Raw genomic sequence first — 15,557 nt, forward strand, 5'->3', positions numbered from 1 at the left:
GCTCTGCTCTCGCTGAAGTGTGAACAGTTTCAGCCGCGTAGCGGGACTCAGCGAGACCTGATGCACAAGTCAAGGCGACGCGCAGCGAACATGAAGCCGGATTGGCTCTGACTTTTAAAAGCCCTTTCATTCAAGAGGCTGTCCGTTCTCAACATGGCAGAACCGTCGGTTCCAGTACCCCCTCGAAAAATGGCGTCACTTAGCCGGGTCCGAGCCTTTACTCTGATTTTCTTAACTGCAAGCGGTTATTTAATTACTCCCACAAGTGGCAAGGAAGGAGGGGGAGAGGAGACGGTCATCATCGGGCTGAGACTGGAGGACACGGACGACATTTCCTTCATGGACAGAGGCTATCTGCGCATCAGTGAGAGGTCTCGGGTGAGACTGAGGGTGTACGGGCAAAACATTAACAACGAGACGTGGTCCAAAATCGCCTTTACGGAACACGAGAGGAGTCGAGTGATTGGCAGCATCTCCTCAGGGGACAACAAGAGTCAGGAGGACACGTCGGGCTTGCACCCCTGCGGCATCAGGACTTCGGATATTCTCATCTTGCCCAATATCATTTTAAATCGCAAGACGTCTGGCATCGTGGAAATCGACGTCAAGCCTCTGCGAAAGACTGAGAGGAGCAAAGCGTACTACCTGTGCATCGCCACCTCCACACCTGCCGCGACGGGCGCGCACGACCCGTGGACGGAGAACACGTGGATCTATCACGATGGAGAGGACACCAACGTGATCGTGGTGGAGGAGAAGAGGTTCCTGCTCCCTTTCTGGCTCCAGGTCATCTTCATTTCCATGTTGCTCTGCCTCTCGGGCATGTTCAGCGGCTTGAACCTGGGTCTGATGGCGCTGGATCCCATGGAGCTGCAGATCGTCCAGAACTGCGGGACGGAGAAGGAGAAGAACTACGCCCGGAAGATCGAGCCCGTCAGGAGCCAAGGAAACTACCTGCTTTGCTCGCTTCTCCTGGGGAATGTTCTGGTCAACACCACCTTGACCATCCTGCTGGATGATATCGCCGGGTCTGGATTGATAGCTGTAGTGATGTCCACCATCGGCATCGTCATATTTGGAGAGATTGTGCCTCAAGCGATATGTTCACGACACGGTCTTGCTGTGGGTGCGAATACAATCTTCTTGACCAAATTCTTCATGCTGCTCACTTTCCCCGCGTCCTATCCGGTAAGTAAACTGCTCGATTATCTCCTCGGACAGGAGATTGGCACGGTGTACAACCGAGAGAAGCTCTTGGAGATGTTGAGGGTCACGGATCCCTATAATGACTTGGTGAAAGAGGAGCTGAACATCATTCAGGGCGCGCTGGAGCTCAGGACTAAGACCGTGGAAGATGTGATGACCCCTTTGCGCGACTGCTTCATGATCGCCGGCGACGCCTCGCTCGATTTCAACAGCATGAGCGAGATCATGGAGAGCGGCTACACGCGCATCCCGGTCTTCGAGGGCGACAGGTCTAACATCGTGGACCTGCTGTTCGTGAAGGACCTTGCGTTTGTGGATCCCGACGACTGTACCCCGCTGAAGACGATAACGAAGTTCTACAGCCATCCCTTACATTTCGTCTTCAACGACACTAAACTCGACGCGATGCTGGAGGAGTTCAAGAAAGGTGAGAGCGCGCTCGCGTGGATGCCAGACATGAGGCTTTGGTTTGCGCCGGCTGACAATGTTGCTTGCATTGGATGTTTCCTTACAGTATTAGGCAACTTTGCACAAGTTTTATGGTTATTTGAAAGTTAAGCATCGTTTTTACTAAATGGCTATTTCACGCAGGGATAAAACAGTTCGATTTCATTCAGATTTACAGATACTACATTTACTGGTTTTCAAAAAAAAAAAAAAGTGCATTTTAGCTGTTTTTCTCCAAGTTATGCTTACTCAGATATTTAAATACTGTAATTCATTCATTCAGCTAGTAAAGGAAGGTACTCTTATATTAATGTTTGTACATTAAAATAATAATGCAATACAAAGTATACATATTAAATGTTCCCAATCATCCATTGTTATCATTTAAAACCCGTCTTCCCACTTGTTATCAATTATAATTATTTAAACCCACTAAAATTGGACTTAAGTTTAAATGCTGCTTTAAATTTTTAAGTAAAAGCATGCATGCCAAAGATAGAACTTAAAGTACTGCATATGCCTGCATTACACTTTTTAGACCTTTTCTTTGGAATAAACTCTTAAGACACATATTATTGTGGCAAACTGAAATAAATAATTTGTTATATCAAAATAATGTGAACCTTTTTTTTCACATTGTATGTGGGAAGAAAGAGGCAGGGTCTAGTTTATCATGCATGGTCAATCCTGTTTCAGAGTTTGCTAAATACTTCCTCTCCATACCCTTTGTTTGCTCCTTCTTGAGTGTTCGTACATGATTTAAATTTACTAGGAGCTTTATTTGACCCTTGCTTGCTCACCCTCAGGACCCTGCAAAGGTTTTATAGGACGCCCGAGTGCATGGAAGTGCTTGCACTAAATGCAGTATTTTGATGTGCCCTCACATAGCCAAAGGTTAATGCTTGCAGCAGAGGTGAGAATTTAGTGATGCAATGGAAATACACTGCGAGTGTACTCACAGTTGCTTAAGGTTGACTCCGGGGGGCTATTAGATGTAATACTTTATAATGCACGAAATAACATGCCACTTCAACAATCTGAATTTTGTGTTCTGTATGGTGACAATCGTGATGAGAATTTTCTAAGTTAAAAAAAAAAGTCCTTAGAGTTTAGAAAATAGTTTTAAAAGGTAAAAGTTATTTTGGTGTAAAGTAAATAAAGTGTAAGGGAAATTGCATTTAACAGCATATTCCCCAAAAACATGTAAATAAGAGTAGATTTACAGTTTATGGTGTAAATCAGAAAATGTAATAGCCACTTACATGATCATTTTGTGTTATACATATCCTCATAAGTCTAACCAGCTTGCAATTAATATCAAAATGAACTATTTTAATGTATTTTATCATATCATATATATTAAAAATGTCAATTTCAGTTCAGTTCTGTTCTAGTTGTTCATAACTTGGCGACTACGAAACTACATGTTCATTATAAGAATTTTAGCAGCCTCGGCTATGATTGTGACTCTTGTTCTTGGCTGCTCTCCAGAGGAAACTCACCACTGGCTGTTGGTATTCTAATGACCGATTAGGGGAGTGAGCACAAAGTTTCACGTCAGTCTGGCTGTGGTTCGAGCACTCTCTCAGTTCAAAGTGCTTTGTATTGTAAGTCAGTGTTAATTAATCTAATGCCTCTTGCGGAGCCGCACAGCCGTCCAAAGTATGAACAAAATACATCACTCCTGCCAAGCACACCTTCCAACTGTAATTTGTTTCTCTTTGATATTGCTTTTTGAGTGGCAAAAGTTGCTTTTTTTATTTCCGCAGCCGACTTACATGATAACTTTGAAGGCAGATGAAACTCAACAGTGACAGAGGAAAATGACTCGGGTGCCTTGTAATAATCAACTTAATGGGTGTCCAAATGAGAAGGGCTTCTGACTGCAATCATGACCTTTAATGTCAGCCTTAAAATTCCTGGTGCCACAGTCTAGTTCCTTATTGATTGAGATAATTAGTGTGTCGTGAAGGGACCCCTGCCAAACAGCAGTTTTAATGAGAATGGCATTGTTGATTGTCTGCGCTTAATCCAAAACGGTGTAGTTCAGGAAGCATTTGTTGCTGCAATGATTCTTACTGTACATGTTAAGTCGAATTTATGCTCTTTAAGTATACTAAGTAAATTTTAAGTAAATTAAGGGCTAAACAATAAGGGTGGCCTGCTAAATCAGTCTGAGACAGAGAACAAAACTGCAATAAAAATACTTATATAATATATTTTTGGAGTGAGGCCACTGAGTTGACAGGCCGAGTAAAAACTAATGGCCCAATCAGCCAACCTAAAAATTTATATTATTGCTAAATGTGATTTTTTTTTTTTTTTTTTTCATGCAATTCGCTAAAAATTAACCATTTGAAAAAGTTGAGTCAGGTTAAAAAAACTTTGTTACTTCTAATACTAAAATATAAAATATATGAGAAACCTATTTTACCCACACAAGTTTGACACAAAATGAAGTACCAGTAGCGATAAATACTACTTATAGTATACTATATTACAATTAATCTATTTAAATATTAGTTATTAATTAATTAATTTAATTTTGTGTCTGTGCAGTTATTTTAAATGTACAAATAGGTTTGTCAAATTGACTGCTAAAACAATAGAAATAATGCGATTAAAACAAGATAATTATTATTTAGATTTTTTAGCCTTTGACGTGCTCCAAAAGCGGAATTAAATAAGAGGTCAAGTATGTCCAGCGCTATCTCACGACAAATTCGTACCTATTTTACGAGATGGCTTATTCGTACGAATTTGTACGACCCCAGTGACGGTTAGGTTTAGGGGCGAGGTTAGGTGTGGGTCATTCGTACAAATTCATACGAATTGTGCAACTCGTAAAATACGTACGATTTGGCAACAATCGTATGAATTTGTACGAGTGTGGTCGTACGAATTCGTACGAATAAGCCACCTTGTGAAAAATGTACGAATTGCCGTGAGAATGGGTTGGTATGTCCATAAGCAAAACCGCATTCTCCTGAATGACCAGCACTTTTAATGCTTTTGTCATTCTTTATCAGATTTCATCAAGTATCCCGTCGATTACTTTAGTGCTTAATCTAGTACAGGAACGGGTTACTATCTTCTCCTCATCAAACTCATTTAGCTGCAGAAGGATGTAGAAACTGCAAACAGACAGAACAAAGTACATAAGGACAAAGGTCATGAAATTAGAGCCTAATTCTCCTGAACTCACTAACTCTTCAGTATGACTCGTAGTTCAGTGCCTGCCTCGTTATCACCCTCTTGAGATCTGTTAATTTATGCGAGATAGGGAGATCTCTTATCTTCTTAAATCATGCAGATGAACTCAGTTCTCAGTTCAGTTCTTTCTCAGCAAGAGACTCCACGTTCATCTGCATCTCCATCTGTTTTGCCATCATGTTTTTGTCATTATGGTTATAGGATTCTATAATAAAGAACGACTTCATCTGATCACAGTTATGTCGTTATATATTCAAAACATTCCACAAATTTTCCATGCTCCACGAATACTCCATAAAAAGATAAAAGTCATCCTGCGCATTAGTATGCAGTGGGCACGTTATCAGTAGTGACATCTATAGATGTCACAATCCACTGTAATTCATTTACAGTACAGCAACTGCTGTATTTTTGTAACGGAGGGCCACTAAAGGTGATTGCCCTCCACATGAGTTCTTGCACGTATTGAACCAATCCACCCGCTAATGTAGGCCAATCTATGCTTAATTCAGATTCAGCAACCTCCTTTCCTTCTTGTTGTAACGTGGGAATTCTTTTTTCACTTCGCTTGGCCTAGTTAAGGCTGCATTCTGTCTCATAACAGATGACATCCCTGCTTCTTTTTCTGTTATGCTCAATCCTCTTGAATGAAAGAGGTTTCATTTTTGTGGCATCCTGCATCTTCAGTTTTGATAAGCATCTGATAAGCAGTCGACCAGTACGCAAACTGATTTCTGCTGAGATGTTGAAACGTATGCTGGTAGGGTTTATGTGGCATCATATTGGCAGGAACTGTGCTGGATGCAGTGTGTGGGATCCCCCTGTGTGCACACTTTGATTCCACACTTAGACTCTTACAGACATACACTGTTATTAGGGTAGTTACAATATTATAATACTATTAATAATATTGTGTCAAAATATATTGCAATATAGAAATGCAACAGTATGTATCATCTTGGCAACAAAATGCATTGTGTGCAGTTCACCCAAAATTAAAGTTTAGAAAGTTTTAATTCAACATCAAATATGGTATAGTGGCAGATAAAATATGATAAACTCAGAAGGTCACCTTCCATGAACTTCCGTGCTTAATTTTTGTTTTTTTTTTATGAATAAATTAAAAGACATTATTTAATAAAATACAACCTTTAAAACTTTTTAAATGTACGTTGTCAGGGACAGAGTGCAAACATTTGTATCTAATGTAATTCTGTATTTTTAGCAAAGCAGAATCATTAATTTTTTAAAGAGTGAAATATTATGATTTTATTCATACTATATTGGCCAATAAGGTCAGTCATTATAGGTGTGTGTGTGTGTGTATTTTCATATATCAGTCAAAACTTTCATTTCTACCATATATATATATTGAATTGAATTGCTGTTGTGATGGATTATTTTGATTGTGTCGGGCTATCGGCAGTAGAAGTCAGTTCTGTCAGGGTTAAATGTAGGTGAGCATACACACCATTGTCATTCCATGTGTGCAGCGCAAAGTGCATGCTAAGACGTGGCTTTTCAAATGGCCTACATTCCTCAAATTCTGGTACATGAACATGAAATGGCCTTAAAACCGATTAGTAAAACAAGTGAGTAATGCCAGTGCAGCTAGAGTACCTCCACAAAGTCTGTCTGATCTAACATTTCTAGCCTTTGCTGGGTCTTGTTCATTTCAACAAAGATAACAAGCTTATATCGATGTTCTACTCAATGGATGAGTGTTTCCAAATAAATGTTTATTTAGAAGTTGCTTGGCAAAATCATTTCTAATAGAATTTGGTCTGTAGTCTTGGGCAAATCAAAGACTGAGTGCTGAGTAATGGCCTTTTATGTTTCCTGGCTGTTATGCAATCGGATTGTTCTCTGATTCAGACGTCTGTCCGTATCGTCGCTCATTATTCTGTCTCCGTTTGGAAACTGGAATCCCTCCAGAATCGAAAGCTTTCCAGAAATTCCATTTTGGATGTTAGTATTTGCAAACAAACAGTTGTGTTATTTTGGGAGACAGACTGGACAAATTGTTCAAAATTTTATGGTTTTAGGTCAAAATGATGTTATGTAGCTATTTTGAGCTATTTTGACTAATTTTAGTTTAGTTTTCACACATCATTCATTATTGTGAATATCAGAGGAATATTATGCCACTAATGCAGTATTTTAAGACTTCCTTTAAGCTTTTGCTTAAATTCAGTCATCGCTGACTGAAAGCCTCAGGTCTGCCTTTTGACTTAAATTTTTGGAAAGAAAATGTGGATCCAGCTCTCCCTCTTAACTGTAATCAAATATCAAGCAAATTCAGCATACTACTTCACTTCCAAGCATTAACTCTGGTTCCTCTGCCTTTCTTCTTCTTTTTTTTTGTTGCCATCTACTTCACAACACAGTCATTGCTGCAGAAGCCACTTAGGTTTCAAAACTGCCCCCTGGCATTCCCAAGCCTTCCGTGCCATGCCCCCTCCCCCCATATTGTCCTTTTGCCCGTTTCCCTCAATGTCGTAAATTACAAGCGACACAAACTCTTGCCTAATGCTCTGGCATGGAAGTCTTCCAACCAGAGGAGCTCTGGGCAGGCATCATTGATTACGGTAAGCAGTTCACTCTCCCTCTCTTAGTGAGAGGAAAAACTGCCATGCCAAACGGGTGCTGCCATGGTATTTTATAAAATACAGCGTGTCAGCTCAAGACATGACTAAACTTAAATAACTTCCGGCTAAGCAGTTATCATGTGAAGTCCAAAAAAGCATGGTTGTTGTGGTAGGCTGGCTCTGAATGCACATATATATATATTCCAAATAAAATATGCTTTTATATTATTTTATTATAGAAATGGTTTACATTTAACTCAAATTTAACTTGAGATTCCATGACTTGCTTGAAATTCCATGTCATCTACTCACTTAACAATATATACACACTTATTAAGTACATAAAAAAACACCTTTAAGAAATTAACTACAACATTTTTAAGTTACCAGACATTGATAACTTCTACTACCCCCCCCCCCCCAAAAAAAATACAAATAAATAAAAAAATAAATAAACGTAATAAATCACATTTACTTTTTATCTATCCACCGGTTCACATTTTCTACTGAGGCTTTGCTTCTCAGTTGTTATGGGTAGTTTTTCTCAGTGGTCTGCACAAAAACAGCAGAAGGGTTTATTGAAAATGCTAATTCATCCTCTGCCAGCAGGAGGCGCTTTTGGAGTGCCAAATTAGCTCATATTAAGCTATAACATAACTTTAAGCTATATCAAAATGCTTGTCTTTCTGTCCCCAAATTTAAGAACACTTCAAATCATAATTAAAACTTTGTTATGAAATTTTAGACTTTTATGGCCTTAAATTTGATGCAAATAAATGTAAAACATTGGTGTGATCAAAATGCTTGATGTCAGGAGGGTTCAGCTGGACAGTAAGAAAATCTTCAGTCTCTTCAGTGTTTTTTTGAGTATTCGCATTACAATTAGGCTGTATTTAATATACCATGATAACTCACAAGATCAGTATTTTATAGATTAATTAGAATACAATTTTTTGCCACAATTTAATTTTTTATAAATCGAGGACTCACCATTTTGAATAGAAATATTACCAAGTGTTAGAGTTAGACACTTTTGACAATATGCCAATGTTAACAGTAAAGATAAAATAATGTCGGCGCATGAGATTAACTGTTCATGTGTGACACGCGCTCTGTGAAAGACCATAAGTAGAATATATCACTAGTGCGATTCGCAAAGAATGCACTTTTGTGTTGCCAAAGATATAAAACATAGGAACAGGCTTTTTTAATTAAAGGATTAATAAAGAAAAAAGTTACTTAAATCATGTTGTGGTTACATTTTCAAGTTGATAAAAACTTCAAAAACGTAAAAATCGAGAATTCTGAAAAAAAAAAAACTTTCTTCCTGACAAATATAAATGGACTTCAAATAAGAGCGATATCATCTGAAGAAAACAAATGCAGCAATTTCATCTCATGGCTTTGTTGACATAAACCAAACTACTGAGTGCAACGGTCTACACTGACCTCCAAGGACACTTGTTAAAAATGACTCATTTCTTCACTTTGTAACTAAACCAACTGATATCTTTGTTTTAGGTGCACAATGAATAACAGTGATTTGTCTGTGAGCGTTCATTGTGTTACTGGTGCCTGAGCTCCGGGTTAATGGTGCTTACAGATTCAGCATCATTAAGGGCCTATTTGAGCACAGACGGACACAGTCACAAGACCTCTCCACTATTTTAAACACTCAACATAGTATTGTTAACCAGCAAGCAGTGCACTACACCACAAGTGAGTTTTTTTCAGCAAATATTTTAGATAATGCTTAATTCAGTTCATTTCTCCTCAACATTTACTGGATTGATCAGCAAAGCCAAGCAATGAACAATGGCATACGATTGTTTAAGATAACTCTAACAAAGCAGCGTTTTCAAACAACAGTGGATGGTTTCATGGCATAGAAAAGAACAATACTACTCCCTTAACTTTTTTATCAGCGTAGGTTTGACTCCCTCATTCCATTCCCAGGATTCGGAGGACTTTGGATAGTTTAATTCATGAAGCATCAGCCTAGGTGTCCTTGGAGCACTTATCTAACAGCAGTGTGTCAGAATGAAGAACGGGAAGGAGGTACAGATTAAACTGGCAAAGCGAATGAAGATGGTGCAAAGTTGCTACAAATAACATATGTGAACTATTTAATATGCTGTGTGGATGAGGTTGAAAAGGTTGAATGAGGTAAAAAAAAAAAAAAAGTGAGTTTTTTTTTATTGTTTTTTTTTTTTTTTGCAGAGGTGCATTTACAGGAAGAAAATGTTTAAGATAATTGAGAGATACAACTTCAGATACAGCATATAGCATATTAAAGGGGTAATACACCAAAAAAAATTAATTTTGTTCCATGTAGTTCCAAATGTGTATGCACTTCTTTCTAGGGGAAGTAATGGCCTAGTTAGAGAGTTTAACCCCTAACCCTAGGGTTGTGGGTTCGAGTCTCGGCTGGCAATACCACAAATGAGGTGCCCTTGAGCAAGGCACCGATCCCACAACTGCTCCATGGGCACCACAGCATAAATGTCTGCCCACTGCTCTGGGTGTGTGTGTGTGTGTGTGTGTGTGTGTGTGTGTGTGTGTGTGTGTGCACTTCGGATGGGTTAAATGCAAAGCACGAATTCTGAGTATGGGTCACCATTCTTGGCTGAATGGCTTTCACTTTCAATTTCTCTGAATTTACTTTCTCTTTCTACTGCTGAGTACACACACAAAAAGGTGTTTTGAAGAATGTTGGTATCCAAAAAGCAGTGCACATCCATCTGCTAAAACAGCAATTCTCAAGCTTCAACAATAAATGAACAAAACCATGGTCAGTAATTACACTAAACCTGCACCTTCAGTACACTTAAAAAGTTAACGCTTGAAACTAAGTATATTTGAGTGATTTATGACACAAACTTATCATAGAAGTCATTTCTACACAAATTAGACTTGCGGGAAGTTCGCACTACAAGTCTTTTGGCTGGATTTTGCTGAACCCCTGGATCGCAGCCAAATTGGTGCTCAATGTGGTTGCTGAAGCTCGTATGAGCAGGTCAGCAATGTGATCCGAACCTCGAGCAGTCACACACGCTATGATATGTTCAAACCTGTTGCATATTATCACCATCTGATCTTGTAGTGTGAGCGATGCAATGACAAGGTGGAACTAGTCCAGCCAATCACAGTGCAGTTGGTATAGAAACGGAGAAAGGTCAATTAAGTATATATATATATATATATATATATATATATATATATATATATATATATATATATATATATATATATATATATATATATATATATATGTATATATATATATATGCATATATTGTGTATTACAATGTATAATTTTTTTACTGTTTAACTACCTACAGTACAACTCTTTCTGCAGTATGGATAGCCATTGTTGTCCACTAATTTCAAACCTTTTCTGCCATATTCTTTTTTCATGCTTTTTTTTTTCAGATAAAATAATTGCACAGACCACTTGAACTTTGAGTTGACCATCCATTCATGAAGAAATGTCCTAATTGCTGAAATTTCTTGTGAGAAAACTTATTTGCCTCTTAACTAAATGTTTTGTAGTTTGTGCACCTCGGTTCTTCCCAGTGTGTGAGTTATAGGCAAGGCAAGGCGAGTTTATTTATATAGCACATTTCGTACACAATGGTAATGCAAAGTGCTTTGCATAAAAGAAAGTAAAATAATCATGAAGAAAAATAATAACAATATGAAAACAAGCAATTTTAAAACTTTAAAATGATTAAAACATTTACTTTAAAATGAATTTAAAAACAGTTAGAAAATGATTTTAAAATAAAATAATAAAAAAAAAAAAAACAGTGAAAATATAGTGCAATCAGTTCGGACATTGCACAGTGCTAATTCAATAAATGCACAGCTAAACAGATGGGTTTTTAGTCTAGATTTAAATGTGACTAGTGTTTTAGCACATCTGATCTCTTCTGGAAGCTGATTCCAACTGCGGGCAGCATAGTAACTAAAGGCAGACTCCCCTTGTTTTGTGTGAACCCTTGGTATTTCTAACTGACTCAATCCTAGTGATCTGAGTGCTCTGTTAGGTTTATATTCAGTGAACATATCTGCAATATATTTCAGTCCTAGGTCATTTAGTGACTTATGTACGAGTAAAAGTACTTTAAAATCAATCCTAAATGTAACTGGAAGCCAGTGTAAGGACCTGAGGACTGGTGTGATCTGCTCAGATTTTCTGGTTCTAGTCAGAATCCTGGCAGCAGCGTTCTGGATGAGCTGTAGCTGTCTAATGGTCTTTTTGGGAAGGCCAGTGAGGAGCCCATTACAATAGTCCACCCTGCTGGTGATAAAGGCATGAACAAGTTTCTCCAAGGCTTGACTTGAAACAAAACATCTAATTCTTGCAATGTTTTTTAAATGATAGTATGCTGATTTAGTTACTGCTTTGACATGACTACTGAAACTCAGACCGGTCTCCAGAATCACACCAAGATTCCTGACTTGATTTTTAGTTGTTTGACCCCTAGAGTCAAGGTATGCATTCACTTTGAAAACTTCATCTTTGTTTCCAAATGCAATGACTTGAGAGTTTTTTTCCTTATTTAACTGAAGATAGTTCTGGCACATCCAACTATTAATTTCATCAATGCATTGGCAGAGGGAGTCAATGGGACTGTAGTCATTTGGAGATAAGGCTAGGTAAATCTGGGTATCATCAGCATAGCTGTGATAGGCAATTTGGTTCTTTCTCATTATTTGACTTAGTGGAAGCATATACAGGCTAAACAAGAGCGGTGCAAGAATTGAGCCTTGTGGGACTCCACATGTCATGGACGTCCACTTAGACTTATGCTCTCCTATACTCACATAATCGCCTCTCCCTTCTAAGTGTGACCTGAACCATTTGAGTACCATCCCAGAAAGCCCGACCCAGTTTTCCAGTCTCTCTAGTAGTATGTTATGATCAACAGTGTCAAACGCAGCACTGAGATCTAGCAATACCAGCACCGATATTTTGCCAGAGTCAGAATTTAAGCGAATATCATTTATTATATAAAATGAGAGCTGTCTCTGTGCTGTGATGCGGTCAAAAACCAGATTGAAAATTGTCCATTTGAGTTTAAGTATTTGTTCATCTGATTAAAAACTACCTTTTCTATAATTTTGCCTATAAAAGGAAGATTAGATATTGGTCTGAAATTGCTCAAAATGGTGTTATCAAGATTGCTCTTTTTCAGGAGGGGCTTAACAACTGCAGTTTTTAGGGAGTTTGGAAATGTCCCAGAAAGAAGTGATGTGTTCACCACTTTTAAGAGATCTGCTTCTAAGCAATTAAGCACACTTTCGAAAAGATGTGGAGAGTGTGTCAAGATAGCAGGTTGATGATTTTAGGTGCTGCACTATGTCTTTCAGAATTATATCATATCTTGTGGACAAAAAGGGCCCATGATAGAATTGTAGTTTAAAACACGTTCTAAGTTTGTAAAATGTACTTTTTACATTTATGTTAGTTTCATATTTTGAAAATTGAATGATGCAAGGAAAAACCTATAAGTAAAAGATAATCATATATTTGATATACAATATATTTGTGTAAACATCCATATCATATATATTATTATTTTAAGGTAAAATTACTTTAGTATTTTTTTATTTTTTGAGTATTTTTATATGGCAACATATTTAAGGTTTATTTTTATTTATTTTTTTGTATTTTTTATTTAAACAGCATCATCAATTATTAATTTATAAATATGAGTTTTTTGGGGGTTGCACCACATTATATATTATAATCTGTACTGACCTGTACTGATTATAATCTGGCTTGTCATAAAAAAGATCAAATTGCCTGATATTTATTTATCTAAGATGGTTATTTAATTTATCTAATATTATTTACTGACCTTGACACTTGACACACACTCTAAGGTATCATAGTACATTTTTTCTGCATATTTGAAGCAACACATGACTGTGATTTAGCAGATGAAAGCAAAAATCAGTGGACATGGAACAGTTTTTTTTTTATTATTCTTATGTTTCTGAAATAAATGTTTACTATTTTCTACAAAATAATAAAATATTTTCCCAAACTCTGTCCAAAAAAAAAATAAAAATCAAAAATTACTTATACGTACGTGTAGTTACAGTTATTCTTATATGATTGAATGTGACCTAGATATTTTTGTCATTTATTTGATTACACTATAAATTAGAGCTATTTATAGGTTATGGCTACAAATGAAACTCAGGGTCAAACATTTGGAGAGCAAAACAGAAAGTCCTCTTATGAAACATGTCACTTATTCTGTGATATCCCACCGCTCATTTCCAGGGTCCCACTAGTACTAAACTATTTTCTGAGAAGACTGATCGCTGTCTGTCTGAGACAGTGTCCCTGTTGCCTTATGTGACTATTTATGGTGGGAATTACGCTATGGAAAAATATGACAAACTGCATTCCAAGACTTAAACTGGAAATGGTGGAAAAGAGCACACAGCGAGTCTCAGAAGAGCGGAGGGGGAGCGGTAGATGTTCTCATGCTGGGCTGTGGGGCCATCTCACATCCACACATCACTGTTGAGCTATTGCCCATTCCAGATTTTTCACAATACATGTGTAATTGTCTTTATGAGGTTGGCGATGATGTTGACGATGATAGTGCTGAAGATGAAATGCTAGTAAAGAATGTAAGCAAATTAAGTTTAAAATGTCAGTTTAGTGAATTAGGCTGTTTGATACTTGATGCATGGTTTATGAGGAGCGATAATTTAAGATTTTACAGCGAGTGTGGCTACATGGTGTGATGCTACTATTGGATCTGTCTGAATCGCCAAATGAATCATTCAGATTTGGAGCCAATTCAGCAGTTTCATTGGAAAGAATCAGTTTGTGCATGAATCGGATATCACTCTTGTGTCTTAGAATGATTTCAAAACGACAAGGAGAGACAAAGTATGAATATAATTAGGAAATGTAGTGTAAAACGTATGATATTATGCTTTGGAATGTAGTGAAGTAAAAGTTTCCCCTGAAACCATTGAAGTAGTTTACTGGGAAAGCACATCTATACAATGCATCATGTTTCTAAAAATGGTCATCGTTTTCTTTTATTCAAGCTGTGACTTCACAAATAATAAATCCAAATTGTAATATTTTCCTTTTTTCTCTACCTTGGGATTGAAATAATCCTCTCAGAGAACAGAGGAGAAGCTAATATCCTTGTTTCCTTGAAGGGGTGAGATATGGTTTACTCAAGGGAACTTATGAAGGAAAATACATAAAGTAAACATGCTTTTTTTTCTTTCCACTGTGGCCTGAATAAACCCCTCTTTTTGTGCAGAGATTTAATGCTTGAGCACTTATTTATTTAGTCTTGTGGCTTCTACTACCCCTTGACCCTTGCCCTTACGTCCTCTCTTCAAGGGTGATTAATTTCCACTTGCATACAAAGGGTTGACTGATGTTATTAAAACACTATCTTGTGGAGTTGTTTTCTGTGGTAACACTGGTAACCCTTGCTATCAAGTAAATTCATCGTCACATATCACATAGTAACCCTTCAGAACTAGTGTAACTCAGGTTCCTTTTCAGATTTAGTTGTTTAGGTTTATCTGACCTTGACTGAGATCTGTAGATTTAGATTATAGTGTTGTGCAGATGGGTTGTTTGGACAAGAATCTAGATCAGACAAGATGTCATTGGTCTAACCCATAGGCAAATGTAATATTCGTACACATATTTAACATTAAGATGTTTGAAATATATTATATAGTTACAGGTATCCAATAGTTATAGGAAGTAAAAAAAAAAAAAATTGAAAAATGTTCATAACTGGAACAATTTCATATATTGACGTGTATCTACCTAGCCTATTCAAATATATATCTTTATGTATGTGTAATACTTTTTATATCTATTCTAAAACTCATCAATATATGTTGATATTATATAAATAAATATAAACATAGACATGTATTACAAAAATATACACACAAATGCAGATTTTTTTTTTTTTATAAATACTGTATGTTGTTTAATTAATGTTGCATATATAAATGAACTAAATATATAGTTCAGTAATGAAACCTTTCTGAGCAGCTGATTGGTTTACTTAAAGCCGATTGTTCATCCAATCA

The 15,557-nt window shown here is 37.1% G+C and overlaps 1 protein-coding gene across 1 annotated transcript in view; it reads left to right on the top strand.

Moving 5' to 3' along the window:
* The window catches only part of LOC128015820 (metal transporter CNNM2-like), a 33,000-nt gene continuing 17,443 nt past the window's right edge, over positions 1 to 15,557 (top strand). The window contains exon 1 of the mRNA XM_052600006.1: positions 1 to 1,633. Within this exon, the coding sequence (XP_052455966.1) occupies positions 154 to 1,633 (1,480 nt within the window). The 5' untranslated portion in view covers positions 1 to 153. The remainder of the gene's footprint in view (positions 1,634 to 15,557) is intronic.

Source organism: Carassius gibelio, chromosome A1 (assembly GCF_023724105.1).
Source record: "Carassius gibelio isolate Cgi1373 ecotype wild population from Czech Republic chromosome A1, carGib1.2-hapl.c, whole genome shotgun sequence".
Lineage (NCBI taxonomy): Eukaryota > Metazoa > Chordata > Actinopteri > Cypriniformes > Cyprinidae > Carassius > Carassius gibelio.